Here is a 26,987-nt window from a genome sequence, read left to right on the forward strand (position 1 = left end):
AGCTCCCGGTTTGGGAGCGAATCCGGGAGCGATTTTTTAAAAATATATTTATTTTTTATATTTTTTAATTTTTGATACATATATGTCAACAAAAACATGTAGAATGATGAAATAGACATAAAAAACATAAAAAAACATAAATTGATCATTGAACCATATCACATCAATCATCTAGAAATTATAATCGTCATCAACCATGTCCACAAGTTAGTAAAATACATATTACAACTGCAACATATTGAGTCTTATAAATCATGATTCATCAAATTCAATATTAAAGTTTCAACTTCAAGCTTTCAGAATTGAAAATTCAATAACATTTATCATCATTGATCACCAAAGTTGTACTTGTAAGCCAAGTTTAACCATTACAAGAAGTAATATCGAAGATATTTCTAAGTCCTAACTTCTAACTGTTAACATGATATGAAATGTTAAAAATTTATAAAATGAAACATGAATAATGAGATGAAATGAAACAACTTTAGTCTTTCACAAAGCATCATATTCATAATTCACAATCATTACCAATGAGTTATAATTGCCAAGGCCCAACTTCAAACTTCAAATTTTCATTGTCACAGTGATATAATGTTTACAAAAAATATCATAATGATATGAAAGAGTCAAGAGTCAAGAGTCAAGGACTCAAAACTCAACAGTTATGAAAACTAAAGTCTAATAGAAACTAAAAAAGACAAGTAAACTGTAAATCTACAAGTGGCCCTTGCCACGAGAGTCTCCAGGAGTATAAGCAGGTCGTGGTGGTCTTCTAGGAGTCTCCCGCACAGACCGACGACCAGAACTAGAACCTCCACGCGAGGGTGTCGATGGAGGTGGCGACAGCAATGGAACAAGACTCGGGCCTCGAGCACTGCTACTGGATGGTGGAGGTGGAGGTGGCATGGCTGCTGCAGCTGCTTCATTTTCATCCCTTACAAGCTCCTCTTCTAGTTCTTCAATATGTACAATGCCATCCTCCAAATTGTCGTCCTCAGGGTGATTGTCCCAAATTTTATATGTGGGATCTTCATTAGCCCGATCACAGTAATGGCTCAACAACCTCAAGTTGTAGTGCACATAAACCAAGCTTTCTGCTCGGTTTTCGTTGAGTCTGTTTCTTTTCACATTATGTATATAACTGTAGGTGCTCCAACACCTCTCTGCAGAAGAAGAATTTACAACCTGTGAAAGAACTTTTTTTGCCAATTTTGGCAAAAGTCCGTGGCCGCCATATGTTTCCCACCATGTGAGAGAATCAAATTTATCTTTGTCGTCCATTGCATGGAAGTTACCATACAAACCAGTGCCACTGAAGTATCTGCCTATTTCAAGGCGCACAGCTGCACATTCCTCCCTGTCAGGCACCAAATTTTCTAATGCTTCCAGATATCCTTTAGTTACCTCTTGATCTAAATGGGGTTTGGTCCTAACCCCACCCCCTGCTGCAGGTTGGCCCAACCAAGATGTAGAGTAGTATTTTGGCGTAAGGATATACGCCAAGAAATGTAGTGGAAGGTTAAGCCTATTCCACCGTTCACACACACAATCATGAATCAGTTTGTACAAGTTGGGATCTCTATTATGAACAATGTCTTTTATTTCCCCCAACATGGTATCCATTTGCTCATACACCTCGCCAATCACTGGTTTGTCTGTATCTGCAAACCGAATCATGTGATAAATTGGCTTGGTGAAATCCAATACCTGCCTCACAGTTGTCCAAAACTGCCCATCAAGAGCGGCCTCCTCCACCGTTTCAAAACCTGCCATGTCAGCTACATTTGTAGCCCTTTCCTTTAACACTTGCCAATGTGGACTTGATACCATGCTAGCTAATGCCTCTCTTACCTTCAAAAGGCGCCTGAAGGTGAGGTAATAGCTACCAAATCTAGTCCTCGTAATCTTCAGCAACTCCAATCTCGAGTGACTGCGGAAAAGGCCATGGGTATTGCTATGATTTGTAATAAATTTTATCATTTGTTTTCCTTTCTTGTACAAATCACCAATCCATTGGTATTATTCATTTTTGTTTTTGACAATATCATGCAACAGAAGGTTCAATGTATGAACCAAACATCCAGACCAAAATATGTTCGGGTATTTATCCTCAATAATTGCTCCCGCTGCCTTACAATTAGGAGCATTATCAATGATGACTTGGATGACATTGTATGGGCCAATACGCTCAATTGTTTCAAGTAATGCTTCTGCAATGTTGATAGCGGTCTTGAACTTGTCTGAGTAATCATGTGGAGCTAGAAAGATGGGACCACTAACAGACACAGCAAGAACACTTATCAATGGCTTGCCTTTTACATTTGTCCATCCATCAGATACAATGGACACCCCATTGTCAGTCCAAGAACTTGTCATTTTATTCAAAGAATGTGATATTTTTGCTTTTTCATGATCAAGGCCAACAGTTCTTGCCTTGTCATACCTAGGGCTCTTGTATCCTTTAGGGGCATCATTTATGGCAGAAACCATTTCGTGCCAATAAGGTGAGCATAGAACATTGAATGGTATCCCACATGCATAGAGGAACCTGTAAACTTTTGAATCCACATCATTCCTACACCCCTCATCAAGGAAATCTGATATGGTTCTACGCCTTAAAGATGATGACCCTGTGCCTCCATGTCCATATCCACTGCCTTGGGAGGATGCTGAAGGAGTTCTTTGTGATTGTGAGCTTGGTTCAAAGAAACCCCTTGATCTTTTTGTTCTGTATTGGGCGTCCTCCTCCTCCTTTATGTATTTGGCTCTATCTGCTGTTGACACCGCTGCACAAGTTTTGATTCCTATTTGTTTCTCTCCATCCCATGGCCTTTTCCTGCAGAGGTGTCTTCTAGCACGGGTGTATGAACTTGTGTAATCAGTGTTGCAATGGGGGCAATGAAATTTAGTGGTTCCACCCCCTCTCCTTGTTTCAGCCCTGTGAACATATTTCCACAATGGAGTTTGGTCTTGTTTAGTTTTTTGAGGGTCATGTTCACCCTCCTCCACCTCCTCCTCACTGGGGTTTTCACCCATTTGACTTCCTCCGGCTTCTTCATCCACCTCTTCAGTTTGAGGCCCCCTCCGTTTCCTACTCTCCACCACCATAATAACCATAAAAGGGACCAGGAAGAGGAAAATGCCAATAAATATCCCCAGGTCCATGGTGTTTGATGTTTGTAGGGTTTTGAGTCTTGAATCTGCAAATTAATTTAATTTATTGGGATTAATTAATTTAATTTATTAATTTAATTTAAATACATGATTTTTAAACAGTTAAACTCAAACAACTAAATTAAATCAACTAAATTAACTACCTAACCAGCTAAGCTAACTAGATTACTAAGTTACTTACCTCTGCAGGCTTGCTCCTCGCTCCTTGGCAGTTGCTCCTCGCTCCTCAGCACTTGCTCTTCGCTCCAATGCTCTTGCTCCAGCTCCAAACTTGCTCAATGAAGTGATAATGAATGTTTTTTTGGCCCATTGGCCTTATAAAACAAAAAAAAAATTCTAAATTTTTTAATTTTTTCGGGTCCGGCGGATTTTTTTTCCGCCGAACCGCTCCCAGCCCGGCCCGATTTGCTCCCGGAGCGTTTTTTAATGCCCGGGAGCGATCAGGGAGCGATCTCTCCCGGGCATTAAAAATCGCTCCGGGAGCGCAGGAGCGATCGCTCCCTGAGTCGCTCCCTAACAGACCAGGGAGCGTAAATTTTTTTACGGGAGCGCGCTCCCGAAAATCGCTCCCGTCCGGGAGCGATTTTGGGAGCGCGCTCCCGAGCCGCTCCCGCCCGGAGTGCGCTTCGGGAGCAGGTTCGAAGGGGGGGGGGGGGGCGCTCCCCCGCAACATTGAAGAGAAGTATCTTTGTGTGATTTTGATCTTTATATTTGGCGCATTTCTTGATCTGTAAATCTGATGATCTGGGTATAACTGATGTTTGAATAGTTGAAAAGGGTAAATCATCTTTTACAGATCTGTACGCAGGTTCAATATAGCAAAGGTGCATATACATGCTGGTTCGACAATTCAAAACAGCATATACGCAGGTTTTCCTTCATATAGCAACATATGCACACAGGTTCTACATATTGAAGTAGCGTACGTCTCATAAAATATGTTTTAGCTACTTCTGTTTACTGTTGCAGTGTTCTGGGTTCTGTTTGGGTTCTGGTACTGTTACTGTATTCTGGTTACAGCATTCAGAGAAGTGATTGTTTGATTCAGTTTTGGTTAGTGCAAGGGAGATTGATTGATGCAGATATATTTTGATGTTTGATTGATGCTATTGATGGATCCAGTCTGAAAATTTATGAAACGTGGTCCCTAGAAGAAAGGAGAAGGTTGTAGCCTTCTGTAGGTCAGCACCTACGTACTAGTACATCAGCGAGTACAAGAACTAAGGGGGTTGTAGCTCCCTTCCAGGAGAAGCTAGAGAACGAGAGAAGATTGTAGCCTTCTGTAGGTAGAAGCTTGCGTATTGGTATAAGACTGCACCAGTACAGAAATATTGTAAAAAGAAGTTTCTTATTAAAAGAAGATAGAGACGAATTGTAGCAGGTGGTTTTCACCCACATTGGGTTTCCACCTTATATATTGTGTTCTTGTGTGTGATTGTCTGCTCTGTTTTTACTGTACCTATTACTGCTTATATGGTTCTGATACACATATTAAAGATCAACTGACTAAATTATAAGTTTACAAGGTGTACGCTAGTTGCTCTAAACATAGTTGCATATATACGCAAGTTTCATTAACCGAAGTAGCGTATATAAATCTGTTTATGGAAATGAAATATTATTAAATTGATAATACTGATTCACCCCCCCTCTCAGTATTATTTCCAACAATTGGTATCAGAGTAGGTCCTTCAGAAGAAGCTTGATCGCTTGAAGGAAGATCTATCATCATGAGCAACTACGAAAAAGAGGCATCCATCAGGCCACCAATCTTTGATGGGAGCAACTTCGTCTATTGGAAGGTAAGAACCACAACCTATCTTCAATCTCTTGGAACAGAAGTTTGGGATATCGTGGAAGGAGGATACACATTTCCATCAGCAACTCCTACAGATACAGCAGGTAAAAATCAGTATGAAACAAATGCAAAGGTTGTCAATACTCTATTGGGGAGTCTATCACAATCAGAATTCGTCAAGGTTATGCAGCTCAAAACCGCCAAAGAAATATGGGACAAGATCATTCTAAGCTATGAAGGAGACGATCAGGTAAAACGTGCAAAACTACAATCTCTCAGAATTCAATATGAAACTCTCAGAATGCACAATGATGAAAGTGTAGCTAATTATTTCTTACGTATAGATGAGATTGTTAATCGCATGAAAAACTTGGGTGAAGAGATAAAAGAAGTTACTTTAGTTGAAAAGGTTCTAAGATCCTTGTCTTCTAAGTTTGAATCAAAAGTTTCTGCCATAGAAGAAAAGCAGGATCTTCAGAGTATTACTATGTCACAGCTGCACGGAATCCTAACTGCTTTCGAAATGAGAAAAGGGGGTCCATCAGACATGAGAGAAGCCGCATTCAAAGCTTCAGGAAAAGGAGAACTCAATGAGTCAGGACATACATCAGAAGGAGAGGAAGAATCAAACTTTGTCAAGAACCTTCAACGGGGTTCTGGAAGATTCAAAGGTAAACTACCTTTCAAATGTTTTGCTTGTGGAAGAGTAGGTCATTATGCTGCCAAATGTCCTCACAAAGATAAGCTTGATAGAGTTAGGGAATCAGCAAAATGGAATAGAAAACAAAGTGTAAATAAGAAGAGCTACTATACGCATGAAGATAGTGATGGTTTATCAAATAGTGATGAAGATGAAAATAGTAATGATTATAGACTTTTGATGGCTTTTGAAGATGATGATTTCTTGGATGCTTTAGATGAAGATAGTCTCTATGAAGAAATTTCTAAAATTACAATTTGTTTAGAAGAAAAGAGTATGATTAGAGATACTCTTACATTCCAACTTGCTGAAAGGGAAAAACACAATGAAAAGTCAGAATGTGAAATTGTGGGTCTAAGAAAAGAAATTGAGAAAACAAAAGCTCTCAATCTTAAGTTTGCTAAAGGATCAGAAACTTTAGATGAAATTATCAAAGTGCAGCATTCTCCTTTGATAAAGACAGGTCTTGGATATACTGAAGAACCATCTCAAGCACAGAAGCCATCAACCTCCAAAAGCTATCTTGATGCAGCAAGGAGAAATGAACAGGTTGACAATCGTCAGCAAAGGCTTAAAGTAGATCACTAGGTAAATCGAGTTCAATCTACTTCAAGGATGAACATAAGCTATAACCAACCATAGGTAAATCATTCTCAATTTGCTTCAAGAATGAATGCCAATGGAAACTACAATCATCAGGTCAGTAGATTCAATAATCACAGGAATTTCTTTAATGGCCAATGTTTTTCATGTCATAACTTTGGACACAAAGCTGCTCAATGTGTTGCTTACAAGACCATCATGACTAGAGAAGCACGAAATCAAAGGAATGTGATTGGGATCATGAAAAGGACCTACAATAACTTTTCTGCTCTTGAAAATGAAATAGAATGCTCTATCTGTAACAACTTCGGTCATGAAGACTCTGAATGCAGGAGTAAATTTTGGCAAACATCTTAGAAGGAGCAAGCTTCATTGGGTCCCAAAACATGGAAAAAGAAAGAACCACAAATCGAAAGATGTGGTATAGCCTTATATGCAGAAGGACAAGAAAATCAATGGTACATCGACAGTGGATGCTCGAAACACATGACAGGTGATAAAGAAAAACTTCAGTCATATAGTGCCTTAGAAAAGGAAAGGAAGGTCTCATTTGGAAATGACACCCCTGCAGTCATAAAAGGTAAAGGCTCTGTTCTCTTAAAAGAAAAGGTCAAAGCTGGGAATGTTATGTATGTTGATGGCTTAAAGCATAATCTATTGAGTGTTAGTCAAATGTGTGATCAAGGAAATGAGGTAGTATTTCGATCAAATGGATGTGTTGTTCGTGAGCTTGATACAGGAGAAACAATGATCAAAGGCATAAGAACTCCAAATAATTTATACATACTCAAGGGAGGACAACAACAATGCTATCTAAGCAAAAATGATGAACACTGGCTATGGCACAGAAGATTGGGGCATCTAAGCTTCCCTCAGATAAGGAAAGCATGCAAATACCAGGCTGTTCGCGATCTTCCTAACATCAGAATTCCAGAAAATACAATATGCAAATCATGTCAATTTGGTAAGCAAACCAGAACACATTTCCCTGAGAAGGAAGGATCAGCTAGTAAGCCGCTTGAACTTGTCCATACTGATTTATGTGGTCCATCAAGGAAAAAGTCACCTCGTGGAGAAGAATACTTTATATTGTTCATTGACGACTTTTCTAGAATGTGTTGGATAGGACTTCTGAAGCATAAAGACGAAGCATTTGAAAAGTTCAAAGCATTCAAAGCTTTGGTTGAAAATGAATCAGATCGCAAAATCAAATGCCTTAGGTCTGATCGAGGAGGGGAATTTACCTTGGATGAATTCTTCGACTTCTATGAAGAACATGGAATAAGAAGGGAATTCTCTACCGCAAGGACTCCTCAGCAAAATGGAGTGGTAGAAAGGATGAACAGAACTGTTCAACAAATGGCTTGTGCTATGCTAGATGAGTCTGGAACTCTTGCCACCTTCTAGGGTGAAGTTGCATTTGCTGCCATCACTATTCTCAACAAAACAAATGTTCGGGTAAACAACACTCAAACTCCTCATGAAATTTGGTATGGTAAGACTCCTACTGTAAAATACTTCAAAGTTTTTGGAAGCAAATGTTACATCAAAAAGACTGATGAAAAACTTGGCAAGTTTGAACCTAGAACAGATGAAGGCATTCTCCTTCGTTACTCTTCACGAAGTAAAGGATACAAGTGTTATAATAAAAGACTAGGAAAAATTGTTGAAAGTATTGATGTTGTGGTTGATGAAGCAGGCGAAAATCCAAAGCAGGTAAAAACTGAAGAGTGGGAAGATGATGAGGATTATCCTTCCACATCAAATTAGATTAATGTTGAAGAAGAAGAAACGAATGAAGCACCAAAAGAGCAGATAATGGCAGAAGAAAAGACTCCATCCAAATATGTTCAGGAAAATCATCCAAAGACTCAAATTTTGGGACAGAAAGAGGCAGGTTTGCAGAGAAGAAGAACTATTACAGAAGCTTCAAGCTATCTAGCATTGCTTTCTTCCATCGAACCACAAAATGTACATGAAGCATGCAAAGATGAATGTTGGGTCAAGGCCATGAATGAAGAGCTTGAGCAAATTGAAAAGAATAATACTTGGGAATTAGTTCCTAGACCTCATGATAAGAATGTCATAGGAACCAAATGGATATTCAAAAACAAGCTGAATGAAAATGGAGAAGTTATTAGAAACAAGGCCAGACTTATGCTCAACAAGAAGGTATAAACTTTGAAGAAACTTTTGTACCTGTCGGTAGCCTTGAAGCCATAAGAATGTTCCTTGCTCTTTCTAGCTTTTAGAAGTTCAAAGTATATCAAATGGATGTGAAATCTGCCTTTCTTAATGGAGATCTAGAAGAGGAGGTATATATTGAGCAACTAGACAGATTCATCTTTGGAAATGATCCAAAACTTGTATGCAGACTCAGAAAAGCGCTCTATGGTCTAAAACAAGCTCCAAGGGTCTGGTATTGTCGTCTTGACAAATACCTTCATCAACGAGGTTTTTCAAAAGGATCAGCTGATAACAATCTATATATAAAAATTGATAATGATAAATTGCTAATACTTGTTGTGTATGTTGATGATATCATTTTTGGGAGTAATGAAGAAGCCATGAGTCAAAACTTTGCTTTGGTAATGCAAAAAGAATTTGAAATGTCCCTTCTTGGTGAGCTCACATATTTTCTTGGTTTACAAGTTCAACAAAATAAAGATGGTATTTTTCTATCACAAACCAAGTACCTCAAGCAGATCTTGAAGAAATATGGGATGGAAGATTCTAAACCAGTATGTACTCCTATGGTAATAGGATGCAGCCTCAGCGCAAATGATGAATCAGCAGCAGTGCATCAACCAACCTACAGATCTATGATTGGTAGTCTGCTCTATCTAACAGGTACCCGACCAGACATCATGCATGCAGTGGGAATAGTTGGAAGATTCCAAGCAAATCCAAAGGAAGCACACCTTCAAGCAGTCAAAAGGATTTTTAAATATCTTCAAGGGACACAAAACTTTGGTTTATGGTATCCCAGAGATACAGATCTTACACTTCATGCATATACAGATGCAGATTGGGCAGGAAGCGTGGATGATAGAAAAAGCACTAGTGGTGGTGCATTCTTCATGGGTTCCAGATTAGTGTCTTGGTTCAGCAAGAAACAAAGTTCAATTGCATTATCTACAGTTAAAGCAGAATATGTGGTTGCTGCATCTTGCTGCACACAACTTCTTTGGATGATGCAAACATTGCAAGACATTCAAATCACTTGTACTCCACCCATCTCCATTCTATGTGATAATACAAGTGCAATTAGTATTTCAAAGAATCTTGTCATGCATTCCAAGACCAAGCACATACCTATCAAATATCATTTTCTCTGGGAACAAGTGCTTGAACAAAAGGTCAAATTGGAGTATGTTCCCTCCAAAGAACAGGTTGCTGATATATTCACCAAACCACTGCCCAGAGAGACATTTGAATACCTCAGACAGAAGCTGGGAGTAGTTGATGCATCTTCTTGCCATTGATACTTATTTGTTTCAGAGAAAAGTGGTTGTACGCAAGTTTCATAAAGTGTATACGCATACATACGCCGGTCGCTGTGGATACAGTCCCGTATATGTTGGGTTGAAGAATATTAGTGGGATAGACTTAGGATGACAAGAGTTTGACATGGGTCTGACAGTGATCATCTGGCACAGGTTCAGGGGGAGCATATACTTCTAATAATGCATTGTTGGCATTATCTTAGAAGATCTTGGTACAATTTCACAGCTGTTTTTGTTTCAGGTGGAACAGGTGTAGAAAGAGATCATGGTTGCTGGTCTGGATGGTGATTGACAGATGCTGCTGATGATAGTTGCTGATAACTATCTTTTTTTAGAAAATGTGTCTCTATATCATGTATATCTTTTACTATCAAGGTCATGTAACGACCTATTTTGTTTCCCCACTATGCCTAGGATGGATGATGTAATGTTCTTATCTTGTATAACCTTTTGATGTATCCCCATTTGGTTGGGTGGATGAGTCAATCTTGGTATATCCCCTCTTGGTTGGGAGATGGATGTATGTATGAGTCGTTGGTGATAGGAAGGTCATTTATAATGTATAGAGTCTTGATCTTCTTGCAGAACATCTTGTTGCAGACCTTGCTTACAGTTAGGGGGAGCATGAACAACACACTTCGGCATATAAGAGAATTCAGCATGTACTCAGGGGGAGCATAACCCTTTGTCTTTGATGACAAAGGGGGAGAGTAACAGTGACTTGGGGTTGCCATCAAGTCCAAAGGGGGAGATTGTTGGCATTATGAAACAGGTTTTTGCACTATGACATAGGTGTTGTCCTTGATGGCAACTCACTCAGATGACAGATCACATTTCAGGCTCTCAGAATGAAGGAAAAAGAGGTATACACAGGTTTCCCTTGACCAAGCTGCGTATACACGCGGGTTAGTAGTCCAGAAGGCGCGTATGTGTATACATGCACTTTCACGCAAGGAAAAGCACGTACATGTTGGAAAACTTGGTTTTGGTTCGTGGTATTTGGTCCCTGGTATTTTGACCCGTGGTATCTTGACCGAAGTGTTGACCCCAGGTATTTGGTCCAAGGTATTGCTTCTAAGTGGTTTTGGACCATGGTATTGAGTAAGGCCTAAGACTATAAAAGGAGGAGGAGATCATTAGGCAAAGGCACTCAAGCATTGAATATCTAATGAAGAGCAAGATCTAGAATACTGGTGATTGGGTTATGGTGCATAGCTGGATCTGAATCAAGGAGGAACCTGAGCGCTAGAAGAAGGATAAGTTCTATCGATTGGTCAAGATCTTAAGACTTGAAGAGGAGTATCTTTGTGTGATTTTGATCTTTTATATTTGGGGCATGTCTTGATATGTAAATTTGATGATCTGGGTATAATTGATGTTTGAATAGTTGAAAAGGGTAAATCATATTTTACAGATCTATACGCAGGTTCAGCATAGCAAAGGCGCGTATACACGCTGGTTCGGTAATTCAAAACAGCGTATATGCAGGTTTGCCTTCATATAGTAGCGTATGCACACGGGTTCTACATATTGAAGTAGCGTACGTATCATAAAATATGTTTTAGCTACTTCTGTTTACTGTTACAATGTTCTGGGTTCTAGCACTGTTACTGTATTCTGGTTACAACATTCAGAGAAGTGATTGTTTGATTCAGTTTTGGTTAGTGCAAGGGAGATTGATTGATGCAAATATATTTTGATGTTTGATGGATCCAGTGTGAAAATTTATGAAACGTGGTTCCTGGAAGAAAGGAGAAGGTTGTAGCCTTCTGTAGGTCAGCACTTACGTACTAGTACATCAACTAGTACAAGAACTAAGGGGATTGTAGCTCCCTTCCAGGAGAAGTTGGAGAGCGAGAGAAGGTTGTAGCCTTTTGCAGGTAGAAGCCTGCGTACTGGTATAAGACTGCACCAGTCCTGGATCTCTGGGATGAGGGATCCATATATAGATGTCTGCAAGGGAGGTGAGTCAGCTTGAGATTTGATTAGTGTCTTCCCTCTGATAGTTCTTGATTCCACTTGGAGATTGATGATCTCTTACTCATCCCTGGTCGAATTCAGAGAGGCAAGTGTCACAGGAGAAGTTTCTGGAAGATTCCATGCTTCTCCACCTTGCGGATTGACCCTGCCATTTGTCCCTTCTTGCCCATCGCACCCCATAGAAGGGCTTTTTGAAATGCAACGCACCTATTGTGTGTATTTAGGTGGGATGCAACGCACTTTGCCTATGGAGCAGGTGAAATGGTCCAGTTTTGACCAGTTCTGAGTAGTTTTTCATGGAGAACTTCTGGGAGATGCTGTAATCAGTTGACCTTGTTCTTTTAGGGGTTGGAACAACACCTTTAGGGACTTAGGAGCCCTTGGTTTATGGACATTTTATGCTTGGGGTTGCAGTGCCCAAAAATGTCTATAGCAATTGCCCCCTAAAGCATGAGGTCGTTAATCTTTTGATGTTGGGTGAAATGCTTTATCATGAGGATCCGAAGTTCTTTCAAGTTGGAAGGAGACCTGTAATAAGATACAATACGATACATTATCTTCATTTTATTTTCATGATCTAGATGAGGCGGGCATTCCCATGCTCAGCTTTATAAATTCGTTTTCATGTACATAGGACAAACGATCGTCTGAGTGTAGATTGATGATTCTGGTAGAGCCATCATCCCTTAGATTGGATGATTATTTGTGCAGCAATGATGTACATTTGATGTCTTTATTTTCCTGAATATATATCGCAGCCCGGATGGATGAAACTGGATCCGGGGTCTTCAATCGCGTTCGATCTTCACTCAAAGTACAAGTCGATCCATGTGAGAGATGTTCTGGAGTCGAACATGGAAGGACATCGCCTGATTACCAACCAATGATGTAAGTTGTTAACAGGTGCGAGAGGAATCACCGATAATGATAATGATCCTCAAGGTACTGCAGTACAATTCACATGGTGTGAATAAGGGACTTGGCGTCGAACACCACGTAAAATCTTTCGGTCAAAGGCCATTGATGTAAACCCATCGCCGGAAGTGAGAAACTTGCCATTGAGGCATGCAAGCTTCAAAGTACTGAAAGGGTTGTTCCTAGATCGACTTTTTGGATAATGAGCTGATGTCGACAAGAAGCGATCCGTCATAGGAGGGCCTTAATGAATCCCACATCAATGACACGGAACGGAGTAAATGATTTTAATGGAGGTGAAAACGATTTCGTGATATATGGTTCAGGGTGGCGGTCATGAAAGAATGGAGCGAAAATGTATTATAGTGGGTGAGACAGGTGAATTCTCTGAGTGACTTCTCTTGAACATATCGGCGACACTGACATGATGGATTGGTAGAATTAACCCCAAATGTGGATGGTGTGATGGAACCATGGTGATATGACCAGTGAATGGAACAACCCAACCCGACTAGGATGCGGAGTGAAAGTGTCATGTTCAAGAGCGACTTGCTACCAACAAAGTTTCTTCAAGTTTTCTTCCCAATTTTTCCCCAGTCATTGCTGACCAGTACCTCTTTATTTTTGTCAAGCTTGAGGAGGATAACATATGCTTGTTCTATAATTTGCCCTTCGGGCAAACCCATCGCTACGTTTTAACAAGCCTAGCGATAGTGAAACTCGTTCTTGTCCGTTATGGACAAGTTTGTCGCTATTAGGTTTTAACGAGTTTAACGACAAAGATAACTCGGTCCTTTTCAATTTTAGAGAGTCTGAAAAGGAACGTAAAGGAAACTCCAAAATCCTTTTTCGTCATCTAATCCCTTAAGTCCGAAAAAGTATAAAATAATACAGAAGGGATGAATTTTCGGTACTTTTAACGAGCCGAACAAAACAAGCGCTCGATCTTTTTGTGTAATAATCCCTCAGGTCCAAAAAGATTAAAATCTAGAGGAGGGATAGCACTTCCGGTCACTTTAACGAGTTGGAGAGGCCAATGGCTCGGCAATCTTTTCATATTTTACGAGTCAGTTGAAAAGAGCTTAAAGGAGACTCGTTTTTGAGGAACGAGTGATAAATTCGGGTAGCAGCTGATTCCAGGTAAGGTTTGGAATTTTCCAATCACGGCAGTGTCACAAGGATGGCTAACAGGATCACTCTTCGCAGCTGTTCCTCAAAAGGGGTAAACAATCAAGTGGAGGTGAATGATCGACCAATACAGAGTGGAGGTGATGATGAGAACACGACCAAGGCTTCAAAGGCTGAAATACTACATTCACGATGGTTATTTACTGGAAATTAGTTCATTTTTTAATGAGCTTAAACGCGGGGGGAAACACTTGCTCATTGCTTATGTTTATTTTTTAACAAGCTTGAATTCCGCGATAAAACTGCTCGATCCAGTCGTATAATAAGGATGTCTCATCTAAAATGCCATTTTTGTGGAGCTTGCACCTTACAAAGCTTTGCTACGGATTCTTTCTTTATGCAAGTTAGAAAACGACTAATCCTACGAGTTTAAAGGGTTAGAGGACCTACAAATTTAAAAAATAAATAGTCGCTCTTCGCTTGCACGCCAAAAGGTTTGCATGCCCCCAGGTATAGAGAAAAATTTCCAGGTTACCAAGAAAGTTTCATCCGCGTAGTGGATAAAATTCTTTCTCGGCGATGCCTATCGAAATAGGCAAAGGGGAGTGGTGTCACCCGGCATAACCTTAACGAAGGTATCTTATTCCAGTCCGTTCCCATTTTCCTGTAAGGACAGGTTCGCCAGATTAGTCATATATCCCTTGCGGAAATCAACCCTATACCCAAGGTTCTCTTGTCGAAGTTGACCAGGGTGCATGCCCCTTGGGTTTCAGTCATATCCTCCGAATCACTCGCGCTCATCAGGAGAACAGGCTGGGGATTGATGAGACATTCCTTGCGTGAGAAGACCATTCAGGGATGGTATATGACTATTTGCTATGCGTGAACCGGGGAATGAAAGCTGGTCTACGAGCTTGACCACTCTTCCTTCGTGCGGAAAACACATTACTCTAAAGAGTGAGGAGACAATGGCTCCCATGCAATAAATATAGTCTCGTCCAAGGAGTAGATTATAATCCAGGGGTCCTTGGACTACCATTACATTCATGTGAACGATTTTCCCTCTCAATGTTATGGGCACATCGGGAAGGATCCCTAACGGTCGACTAGTTCCTTTGTCAAAGCCCGTTAGATTTCTCATTTCAGGCAAAAGCGATGGCGAACCAAGCGCTTTCCAAGTAGTTGAGGAAAGGATACTCACAGAAGCCCCTTCATCTATGATGGTACCGACCATGACCATTCTATATATTTGAGCAATGATTCGAAATGGTACACTAGCCGGTAAACGGGGTCTGCCTAGTAGATTCCAATCAAAGGAAACAACTAGGTTGCTTGGAGGTGGGACTGAATAGACGGCTGGATATGACTCTGAAGAACTTCCTTCCTGCGGTAAAGGAATGGGTAGACTGCCCCCATGTTCATCGGAGTCTGTGTTTACGAAGAGAATTTGAACGGTGTCGTTCTTGTTCTCTTCGGTGACTGTATCATCTGAAGATTGATCCTCTGAAGGCACGACCGGGTCAACTGCCGCCTCGACCCTTTGACTTTCGTTTGGTATGGATTCAGATGGTTTTTCTTCAATGATAGATACTTCGGCTGACCACAAGGGCGTGTTAGCCGGATTTTCAACTAGTGACGGACTCGGCAAGAGTTTCTTATATCCAGGAGGAAGCCATAACAGTGAAACCGGACGGTCGTCCAAAACTCTTTTAGCCTCATCTAAGAAGGGACAACGGTGGATGGTGTGATCGCCTTCACATAGTTTACAAGGAAATTTACATTTTCCTTTTTGTCCAGGGGCTTCACTTTCACTAGTTGACGGTGTACTTTCAACATGATCGCCAGAGTTTGACGACACTGGGTTGTGCAAATGAGGAGACCAGTCCCTTAAGATTCGAGGGATGTAAGGACAATCTCGATGATAGTGGTCTCCTTTGCAAATGACACATGGCGATTTAGGCCTGGTCGGTGCAGTGTGTGGATTTTCGCTAGACGACGCTTGGTTGCCCCTTTTTGCCTTTGGCTCCTTCTTCTTCTTTTCCTTCTTCTTCTTAGGAACTTGATTTTTGGCTTTACTAGCTTCATCAAGCGAAGAGGAAGGAGGAGAGGAAGAATTGGACGAAGTAGAGGGTTGAGGGGTAACTCTGGAATCGTTTAGTTGCTGACTCGATTGTTCAGGAATCGCGGTGTTCTGAACGACGGAGGTTGAGAAGAGCCATATGGGCAAACCAATTGTCAATCCTGGAAGCGACAATGTGGCCATATGGGGTGCACCAACATCTCCCCAAGAGGAGAAGGGACTAGGACCATTTTCCTCGACCTAAGACCAACGTAGGAAAGGTGATAATTATTCCGTTTAAAATAAATTTTTAGACGCTTTGACACAACTTGTTTTTTCAATTTTTAAGAGTCGAGAAAAAACAAAAGATGTCTCTAGTCGCCTTCGATTTTTAATGAGCCTGAAGTGACAAGTGCTCAGATGGACCTTTTCCGTTAAGGAGTCTGAAAAGGAATGAAAGGGACTGCTCTGGAAATCTAGGCAGAGGGATTACCAAACCAATCGCAAAACTGCAGAATACTTTTTACGGTACGGCAATCAATCTTCTCGAATGCTGTGTTCAGTGCATTGCGATCGATAGGGCGGTAGACACGGCTTCCTATGGATAAAGGATAAAGCCTATTGTGGTCTCCCAAAATATACTCTACGGTACGTGGAAGCATAAGTCCGTACTAGCACTTATCGTCTCAAAGTGGAGGAATCACCCAACCAACAGTGAAAACAACAATTACCAGTCTTAACGACGCTGGAATACGTCTCTAGCCTAGACTTCTAGATGTTGTGCGTTAGGTTCCAAAGCGTTTTTAGATTCATTAAATTTATTTTATAGTTGATCTTGCTTAAGAAATTTGCCTTTCAAGTTCACCGCGTGATGTAGATGTACAATTCCTAAAATGCAATCTAAGATGATAAACAGTCGTTTAATCTTCTTTTTGCAAATGAAAATCCTAGCTACTAAGGAAAGAGAGATGGCGTTCTTTCAACAAAGAGCAAAGAGCACACACTATATGCACTGTCCTAAATCAAACCAACAAACAGTCTAAATGCAAATGCACGTGCATGTATTTGTTTTCAGCCTTCTTAATGTGTAAATGATAAAAAGAAAGCTAATGCGCAAATCTGAATTATTTTTCAAAGCAACAATTACTAACAAGTCTCTTTTCAAAAACAAAATGAGGACAATGACAACACTTTGCGATTTGGAATTGAAAACTTGCTTTCGACACTAGAAAAACTACTAATTCAGATCAAATACAATAGTAACAGGGTAATCGACTATCAAGAACAATCAGATTCTCTTCTATGACTGAAAACGACACTTGCGACACTTTCAAATCAAGAAACGACAGTACAATTACGCTACTTCTTTGTAAAGGAGAACTGAAAATGACTCAAAAAATACATAAAAACATTTACAGTTCTTTGCACAATGGAGGCAGAATATCAGCAAGGAAAGGGGTTTCAAACAGAGGTGTACTGACTACAGGCAGCAAAACTCCTGAATAGATCTGAAAAGAGTGAACACAGAAACCAAAATTTAGGAACAAGGCCTTGTCTAATTAGCGCACCTGTAACACAGTGAAACTGAAATGCAACGCACCTACTACACTCGGGAAGTGCACTGCATTTGAAGTTCACAGAACAGACAATGCACTGGACCAGGGATGAGACTTTGATTGGATTCCGGGTCACAGTTTGCAGTTCAGTTCAGGGATTTAGGCCAAGCAAGTGGTAATCAGTAAATCAATCACAGGGGTAGATCTAAGGAGGTTACTAGAGCCACCACGAGGGCAATTAGAAAGCTTGTAAATCAATTGTTTAATTCATAAACAAAACCTGGAGATTGACTGAAGCAGCGTTGATCTACTTTGCACTTGCATAGCAAATGCAGTTCGAAGGCTAGCTGGCTTGACTTCAGGCTCCGTCTGTAAGTTTATAAAGTAAACAAATGTAGATGAACAAACAATCTACTCGCTCCCCAGTGGAGTCGCCATTTTGTTACCGGGAATAGTGTCTATGCAGAACTACTAATCCCACTAAGGCTGGTAGCTACCTTAGAAACAAACAAACTAAAACTACTTTCGTTTTCCTTTATGAAAGATAGATGAGAGAAGAATAAAGGAGACCAACCTCTGTCTTGCGCTTGGTTCCTTGCTCGATTCCTCTCTCTTCTGATAGTCCTTTGCTACTTGTTTTCGTACCCAGCTTCACAGAATACCTGTAGAATCAAAGCAGCATAACACTATACGAGAACATGGATCTATTATCATAAGCAATATAGGATCAGATGTATATTAACCACACAAATACATAAAACATCAATCACACAAGTGTATGGAGGGAAACTTGAATAGTTTTATTGATAATCAAGAAAGAGCCAAGAGAATTACAACCAATTGTTCTGACCCAGCATCATCCTCTCAGCAAGTAAGCCCTTTTTCACCTCATGAAAAGCTTAGATCACCCAACACTATGATGTTGTCTCAAGAAACCAACAGCAATTCCTTACAAGATGCAAAGTTCCAGCCTCCTAGATCTCTGGGATGAGGGATCCATATATAGATGTCTGCAAGGGAGGTGAGTCAGCTTGAGATTTGATTAGTGTCTTCCCTCTGATAGTTCTTGATTCCACTTGAAGATCGATGATCTCTTACTTATCTCTGGTCGAATTCAGAGAGGCAAGTGTCACAGGAGAAGTTTCTGGAAGATTCCATGCTTCTCCACCTTGCGGATTGACCCTGCCATTTGTCCCTTCTCGCCCATCGCACCCCATAGAAGGGCTTTTTGAAATGCAACGCACCTACTGTGTGTATTTAGGTGGGATGAAACGCACTTTGCCTATGGAGCAGGTGAAATGGTCCAATTTTGACCAGTTCTGAGTAGTTTTTCATGGAGAACTTCTGGGAGATGTTGTAATCAGTTGACCTTGTTCTTTTAGGGGTTGGAACAACACCTTTAGGGACTTAGGAGCCCTTGGTTTATGGACATTTTATGCTTGGGGTTGCAGTGCCCAAAAATGTCTATAACAGTTCGCTTGGTTCCTTGTTCGATTCCTCTCTCTTCTGATAGTCCTTTGCTACTTGTTTTCGTACCCAGCTTCACAGAATACCTGTAGAATCAAAGCAGCATAACACTATACGAGAACATGAATCTATTATCATAAGCAATATAGAATCAGATGTATATTAACCACACAAATGCATAAAACATCACTCACACAAGTGTATGGAGGAAAACTTGAATAGTTTTATTGATAATCAAGAAAGAGCCAAGAGAATTACAACCAATTGTTCTGACCCAGCATCATCCTCTCAGCAAGTAAACCCTTCTTCACCTCATGAAAAGCTCAGATCACCCAACACTATGATGTTGTCTCAAGAAACCAACAACAATTCCTTACAAGATGCAAAATTCCAGCCTCCTGGATCTCTGGGATGAGGGATCCATATATAGATGTTTGCAAGGGAGGTGAGTCAGCTTGAGATTTGATTAGTGTCTTCCCTTTGATAGTTCTTGATTCCACTTGGAGATCGATGATTTCTTACTCATCCCTGGTCGAATTCAGAGAGGCAAGTGTCACAGGAGAAGTTTCTGGAAGATTCCATGCTTCTCCACCTTGCGGATTGACCCTGCCATTTGTCCCTTCTCGCCCATCGCACCCCATAGAAGGGCTTTTTGAAATGCAATGCACCTACTGTGTGTATTTAGGTGGGATGCAACGCACTTTGCCTATGGAGCAGGTGAAATGGTCCAGTTTTGACCAGTTCTGAGTAGTTTTTCATGGAGAACTTCTGGGAGATGCTGTAATCAGTTGACCTTGTTCTTTTAGGGGTTGGAACAACACCTTTAGGGACTTAGGAGCCCTTGGTTTATGGACATTTTATGCTTGGGGTTGCAGTGCCCAAAAATGTCTATAATAGTTTCCCCCTAAAGCATGAGATCGTTAATCTTTTGATGTCGGGTGAAATGCTTTATCATGAAGATCCGAAGTTCTTTCAAGCTGGAAGGAGACCTGTAATAAGATACAATACAATACATTATCTTCATTTTATTTTCATGATCTAGCTGAGGCGGGCATTCCCATGCTTAGCTTTATAAATTCATTTTCATGTACATAGGACAGACAATCGTCTGAGTGTAGACTGATGATTCTAGTAGAGCCATCATCCCTTAGATTGGATGATTATCTGTGCAGCAATGATGTACATTTGATGTCTTTATTTTCCTGAATATATATCGCAGCTCGGATGGATGAAACTAGATCCGAGGTCTTCAATCTCGTTCGGTCTTCACTCAAAGTACAAGTTGATCCATGTGAGAGATGTTCTGGAGTTGAACATGGAAAGGCATCACCTGATTACCAAACAATGATGTAAGTTGTTAACAAGTGCGAGAGGAATCACCGATAATGAGAATGATCCTTAAGGTACTGCAGTACAATTCACGTGGTGTGAATAAGGGACTTGGCGTTGAACACCACGTAAAATCTTTCGGTCGAAGGCCATTGATGTAAACCTGTCAGCGGAAGTGAGAAACTTGCCATTGAGGCATGCAAGCTTCAAAGTACTGAAAGGGTTGTTCCTAGATCGACTTCTTGGATAATGAGCTGATGTCGACAAGAAGCGATCCGTCATAGGAGGGCCTTAATGAATCCCACATCAATGACACGGAATGGAGCAAATGATTTTAATGGAGGTGAAAACGATCTGGTGATATATGGTTCAGGGTGGCGGTCATGAAAGAATGGAGCGAAAATGTATTATAGTGGGTGAGACACAGGTGAATTCTCTGAGCAACTTCTCTTGAACATATCGGCAACACTGACATGATGGATTGGTAGCATTAACCCCAAATGTGGACGGTGTGATGGAACCATGGTGATATGACCAGTGAATGGAACAACCCAACCCGACTAGGATGCGAAGCAATGTTGCACACATCGCGATCGGGATTTAATCGGCGCCGGGAGAAAAGCGGAAAAAATCGTTAAAATCGGGAAAAAATCGGAAAAAAGCGGGAAAAAATCGTTTGGCACAAAAATATTCATTTTTTTTCAATTTTTTTCAATTTTTTTAATATCTAAACCATCTACAACATAAAATAAATACATTGACACATAAATATGATAAAAAAACTAATATATAAGATGTTCAATATCATTTCTAGCGCTAAAATCACACATAACATTGAATCATGTCCTGAATAGTAAGTCCTGAGTCCCAAGTCCAACTCAGCCTCAAAATATCAACAAAAAATATGATAATGTATCTCATCATGTCATAATGTCATATACAATAAAATGAAAGTCTAATCCTATTGATTTCCTCTGCCCCTCTTGCGAGAAAATGGCACAACTTTCTCTTTCCCTCTAGATGTAGAAGCTGGTGCCTGTGGTGGTGGAAATGGCAGTGGAGTCTGACGTGCTCTAGAAGCTGAAGAACTAGTAGTAGCAGCTACAGGAGGCTGAGGTGGACGGAGACCACGTCCTCTACTGGTGGTAGTGGTAGCCCGGGTAGCCCGGGTAGGCGGTGTCACCTCCTCCTCCTGCTCCTCCAACTCCTCCTCCTCCTGCTCCTGCTCCTGCTCCTCCTCCTCCTCCTCCTCCCCCTCATCCTGCACTAACCAATCCTCAGTGGGATCCATGAGAGGCCTCTCGGTCTCAACCCTCCATTCAGCAGTGGTGTCAATCCCATCCAATGAGATGGCTTCCGTATCAGGTGTCTTCTCTAGTTGTTTCACCCACAATCGAAGATTGTAGTAGACATAGACCATGTCATTAAGTCTATGGGACTCCAACCTGTACAAAGTTCATGAAATAATAAATTAATAATTAATATTATAAAAAAAATATTGTTTAAAACTTTAATGAATTCAAAAATTTATTTGGAAATTTGCAATATTTTAAATGTTTAAGTGTTAACCTATTGCGCTTCTTGTTGTGTATTTTTTCAAATACACTCCAATTGCGCTCACATCCCGAGGAGCTGCATGTTTGGCTGAGGATCCGCACGGCAAGATTTTGCAAAAGGGGGACTCTGCCACCATACATCTTCCACCATGCGTCTACAACAAAATTACAAAGAAAATTTTAAATAAACATAAGAAAAAAATGGAATTTGAAGAAACAATGAAATTTGAAACAAAGTTACAAAGTACATACTACAAACTAAAAAATACCTGGCATTTTAACCGTCCTATCAATGACAGCCATCTCAAAGCCAAATGTGCCAGCTGACAACTTATATTGCTCAATTTGTCTAGAGACCTCCATACGTTCTTCTGAAGTTCTCACCATCTTCTGGACACAGGTTAATAATCCTTCCACGACCTCAACATCAAAATTAAACCCACATGCATAAGAAAATGCAGGGTTCAGGAAAAGGCCAGCAGCATGAATGGGACGATGGAGTGTGTTGTTCCATCGCTCATCAATGACCTTCCATAGAAGGAGTTGTCTCTGGAACCCATCATCTCCCTTGTCATCATAGTAGGACCGAATGGCTTCTTTGGCCCTATCCATGGCTTCATACAAATAGCCCATTGCGGGCTTCTCACCATCAACCAACCGAAGAACCTTTACCAAAGGTTCTGTAACAGCGCACACCTCCTGCACTCCCGCCCAGAAGTCCTCCTGGTATGAAACTAGTCTGCAGACGACCTCTCCTTCTGGTTTGCGGCTCATTGACGAAGCACGCCACTCCTCTGAAAGAAACATTCTCTTCAAATCCCACATAGAATTCAAGAGGGATTGAAGAGATATGAAACTCGTCGCAAACCGTGTAATGGCGGGGCGCACCAACTCTTTGTTGTTGGTGCATTTTCTCATCAAGCTAAGCACAGATGTGTGATTGTAAATAAATTTTGTGATGCTTTTTGATGAGTCAACAACCTCTTTGACAAAGGGAATTTTCCCAATGTCCTCTAACATCAAATCACTACAATGGGCAGCACAAGGTGTCCAAAATAAAGTAGGATGCCTGTCCATAAGCATTCTACCAGCAGCAACATAATTTGCAGCATTGTCCGTTATGACTTGGACAACATTTTCTGCACCCACCTCCAAAATAAACACATCCAGCAAATCACATAAAGTTTTTGCATCTTTCATTTGATGAGTTGCATCAACAGATTTGATAAACATAGTCCCCAAGGGACAACTAACCAAGAAGTTTATAAGGGTTCTCCCCTTTTGGTCAGTCCAACCATCTGACATAACAGTGCATCCTGTTTGTGCCCATGATGCCCTAAAATCCTCCAATCTTTGGGTGCAGTCACGCTTTTCATCTTGAAGAAGCCGGCCTCTGAAATCATGAAGAGAAGGGAGTTTGTACCCCGGGCCAACACTGGCAACAGCATCAAGAGTAGGTTGGAAAAATGGATTATTCCTTATAATGCTGAAAGGAATATCACTCCAGAGGAGAAATTTTGTCATCAACTTGTCAGCTTTTTCTTTTTCAGTTCTTTTTAGCATTGAACCAATAGTTGGTTGTGAACCAGGTGTGGTTCGAGGAACAAAATATGATGATGCAGCTACCGGATTGACTGACGTTGCAGTAGAACCTGTGCCACTTGGCCCACTTCCTTCAACTGACCTTTTTAGTTGCCTTTTGAGTTCTTCTTTGGCGTCTCTAGTGTGCTCTAATTCTCCCAATGCTCTCATGGCTTTTTGGATAATTTCAGCATTTGTCTTTAGACAGGGCCCCACATCACGTCCAGGGATTTGTGCAAGGTGGAACTTCAACCTGTACACCCCCCCGAATATTTCCTTTCCACACAACTTGCAATACAAGTTTTGTCTATCATTCGGAGTTTTAGGGTCACCATATTCCCAGAAAGGATCCAATTTCCTTGGCATGTTTGTTTTTGAATTTTGAATTTGCAAACCTATGGAAAAATAAGGATTAGGAAATAGGAATTCAGGATTACATAAATGATAATAGTAAATACAAATTACAATTTAGCATTTGCAAAATTACAAGCTAATTATTTCCAAAATCCCAATTTCTAAACCCAAGTTACCCAACCAAATGCCAAAAAACAATGAAAAATAAAAAAAAATAAACAATGTTTAAAGAAAATGAGAAAATAAAAATCAAAAATTGGTTCTCATAGTCATAACAAATAACCCATCCCAAATCAATGAAAAATTTCCAAAAATTCTTTAAAAACAATGAAAAACAAAGTTTTTATAGAACCAAAACAAAAAAAAATTAATCTACATACCTGGTTTATGGACAAATTGGTGATCTTGGCTTGGATTCCTCCTAAAATCGCTTCGATTCGCTCCCACAACCGACGGCAACCCTCTCCCTCACTTCTTCTCCTTCTCCTCCGCGGCGGACTGCTGAATGAATAAAAAAAAATTCGTTTTTTCCATATAAAACCCCGCTGCCGCGCGCCCTCGCGATTTTAAGCGAAAAAATCGCGATTTTTTTCAAAAAATCGCGATTTTTTCGATAAAAATCGCTATAAAAAAAAAGAGGCGATTTTTTGGATAAAAATCGCGCTTTGAATCGGCGATTTTAAAAAATCGCGATTTTACGATTTAATTGCGATTTTATCGCGATGTGTGCAACACTGATGCGAAGTGAAAGTGTCATGTTCAAGAGCGACTTGCTACCAACAAAGTTTCTTCAAGTTTTCTTCCCAATTTTTCCCCAGTCATTGCTGACCAGTACCTCTTTATTTTTATCAAGCTTGAGGAGGATAACATATGCTTGTTCTATAATTTGCCCTTCGGGCAAACCCATCGCTACATTTTAACGAGCCTAGCGATAGTGAAACTCGTTCTTGTCCGTTATGGACAAGTTTGTCGCTATTAGGTTTTAACGAGTTTAACGACAAAGATAACTCGGTCCTTTTCAATTTTAGAGAGTCTGAAAAGGAACTTAAAGGAAACTCCAAAATCCTTTTTCGTCATCTAATCCCTTAAGTCCGAAAAAGTGTAAAATAATACAGTAGGGATGAATTTTCGGTACTTTTAACGAGCCGAACAAAACAAGCGCTCGATCTTTTTGTGTAATAATCCCTCAGGTCCAAAAAGATTAAAATCTAAAGGAGGGATAGCACTTCCGGTCACTTTAACGAGCTGGAGAGGCCAATGGCTCGACAATCTTTTCATATTTTACGAGTTAGTTGAAAAGAGCTTAAAGGAGACTCGTTTTCGAGGAACGAGTGATAAATTCGGGTAGCAACTGATTCCAGGTAAGGTTTGGAATTTTCCAATCACGGCAGTGTTACAAGGATGGCTAACAGGATCACTCTTCGCAGCTGTTCCTCAAAAGGGGTAAACAATCAAGTGGAGGTGAATGATCGGCCAATACAGAGTGGAGGTGATGATGAGAACACGACCAAGGCTTCAAAGGCTGAAGTACTACATTCACGATGGTTATTTACCGGAAATTAGTTCATTTTTTAATGAGCTTAAACGCGGGGGGAAACACTTGCTCATTGCTTATGTTTATTTTTTAACGAGCTTGAATTCCGCAATAAAACTGCTCGATATAATGGTCATTTCTTGACTTTACCATTAATGACTTTGTTCCTTCAAAGGTTGCGTTGCATGCTCAATTGCTTCATCAAACTAGTTAGAAATGAACAATACATGTTTAGAAAATGAGTTAAGACACTAAAATTTTACTTGAATTACGTAAAAAGTAATTTAAAAGTGCTTTTACCCCTCATTTTACCATTTCATTTGAACTTTGGCTTGTTGGAGCTTTGGAGGTGCTTTCCCCCTTTGATTTTCACCAGCTGATTCTGGGAGATTCTGTGGACGATTTTTGGCGCCGTCTGGACTAGGTAGGAGCTAAACCTGAGCTCTTTCATTTCATCCTTTCCATTTTGCATTCTGAGCCTGATTTCTGGTTTTTCTAAGCCCCTGGGGTTTGAAAAACTTGCCCTGGCTCCATCGCACCCTTTCTATATCGAAAGGTGCGTTGCATGTTGGTCTACCCACTGGACAGTTAGCATGCAACGCACCCAGAACACTGCTGGAGGTGCGATGGGCGCAAGGAGGGAAATTTGTGCACAGTTTTCAATGGAAATTTTTGCCTGTTTCTTACCAAATCAGGATCTAACTCCTCTCTTGTTTGCTTTCAGAGATTTATTGGAGAAAAATGACTATTACATGGCGAGAACGTGAGCATGAAGAAGAGGACATGCTTTCTTTACATGATCCGGTTACAGTAAACGCACTGCGGAACTGTGGCCTGCTGAAGTTTTTCCGCATCTCTAGCATGAGGCAACAAATCAACTTGCTGCAGTATTTGCTCGATGCTTGGGATCCTACCAGCCAGGTGTTCCAGATTAGGGGCAAATCCATCCCCTTGACTGTTGTGGACATCTATTTTTTGACCGGCTTATCGAGGCGGGGTGCCCCTATCTCTTTATCAGGTTCAGCCCGTGGAGGCGAATCTGTGAGAGATTATGTTCGCAGGTATTGCAGAGAGGGATCTCAGCCGAGTAAAGACGGCAAGATCATCATCCGAGATGTCACTGACAGGTCTTTGAGGACCATTCTGTTCACTTTTGGTAGGATGGCTGGTGGTGCGGCTCTCCATGTGGCCAACCGGTCTTATATGCAGTACGCCTTAGAATGTCTCGAACCGAAGGTGTTCAACTGGTGTGATGCAGTACTCCTTGTGATGAAAGAACAACTGACCAAGGTGAAAAACGGAAGATTGAAGAACTTTGGATATGGTTCTATTTTGACCGCCTTCGCCTTGGAAAAGATCCCACTGATGCAGCCGCAGTATATTTCACTTGGTTTACCTCCACCGACTGAACCACGGATGCAGAGATGGGTCGACCATATGTCCAGACATGCTGGTCAGTCTCAGATTTCCTTTTCTGATACCTTCTTCGGGTGGTTCGATCGTCAGGAGATGGTTTTTCCGAGTATCCATATGCTGGTATGGACTTCCGGGGTGACCCGGATTTGGTACTGCCGGCTGGCGAGCAGTGGGGTGCCATTGGTAAATTCTTTGACCATTTTTCTGTTTATCGTTTCTCTTTATAATGTCCTTGTGCTTTATTCTATCAAGACTAATCAGAACTCATGTGCTCATGCAGATATTGGTCCCGTCCGGCCAGTAGTACGCCTGAGAGTGCCGACCGCCGCTC

At 40.8% G+C, this 26,987-nt stretch overlaps 2 protein-coding genes across 3 annotated transcripts in view; one reads left to right on the forward strand and one right to left on the reverse strand.

The window, feature by feature from the left end:
• The window catches only part of LOC149222612 (EH domain-containing protein 1-like), a 282,069-nt gene that overhangs the window by 231,363 nt on the left and 23,719 nt on the right, over positions 1-26,987 (forward strand). The window lies entirely within an intron of this gene.
• On the reverse strand, positions 21,004-21,912 carry LOC149222613 (uncharacterized). Its single transcript, XM_089383123.1, has 2 exons — positions 21,785-21,912; positions 21,004-21,660 (listed from the first exon to the last, which is right to left on the reverse strand). The coding sequence occupies exons 1-2, from the start codon at positions 21,910-21,912 to the stop codon at positions 21,177-21,179; spliced, it is 612 nt and encodes a 203-aa protein (XP_089239249.1). The 3' UTR covers positions 21,004-21,176.

The sequence above is a fragment of the Pinus tabuliformis genome, chromosome Q (genome assembly GCF_031772625.1).
Source record: "Pinus tabuliformis cultivar Carrire ecotype Pingquan chromosome Q, CPIR1, whole genome shotgun sequence".
NCBI classification, from domain to species: Eukaryota; Viridiplantae; Streptophyta; class Pinopsida; order Pinales; family Pinaceae; genus Pinus; species Pinus tabuliformis.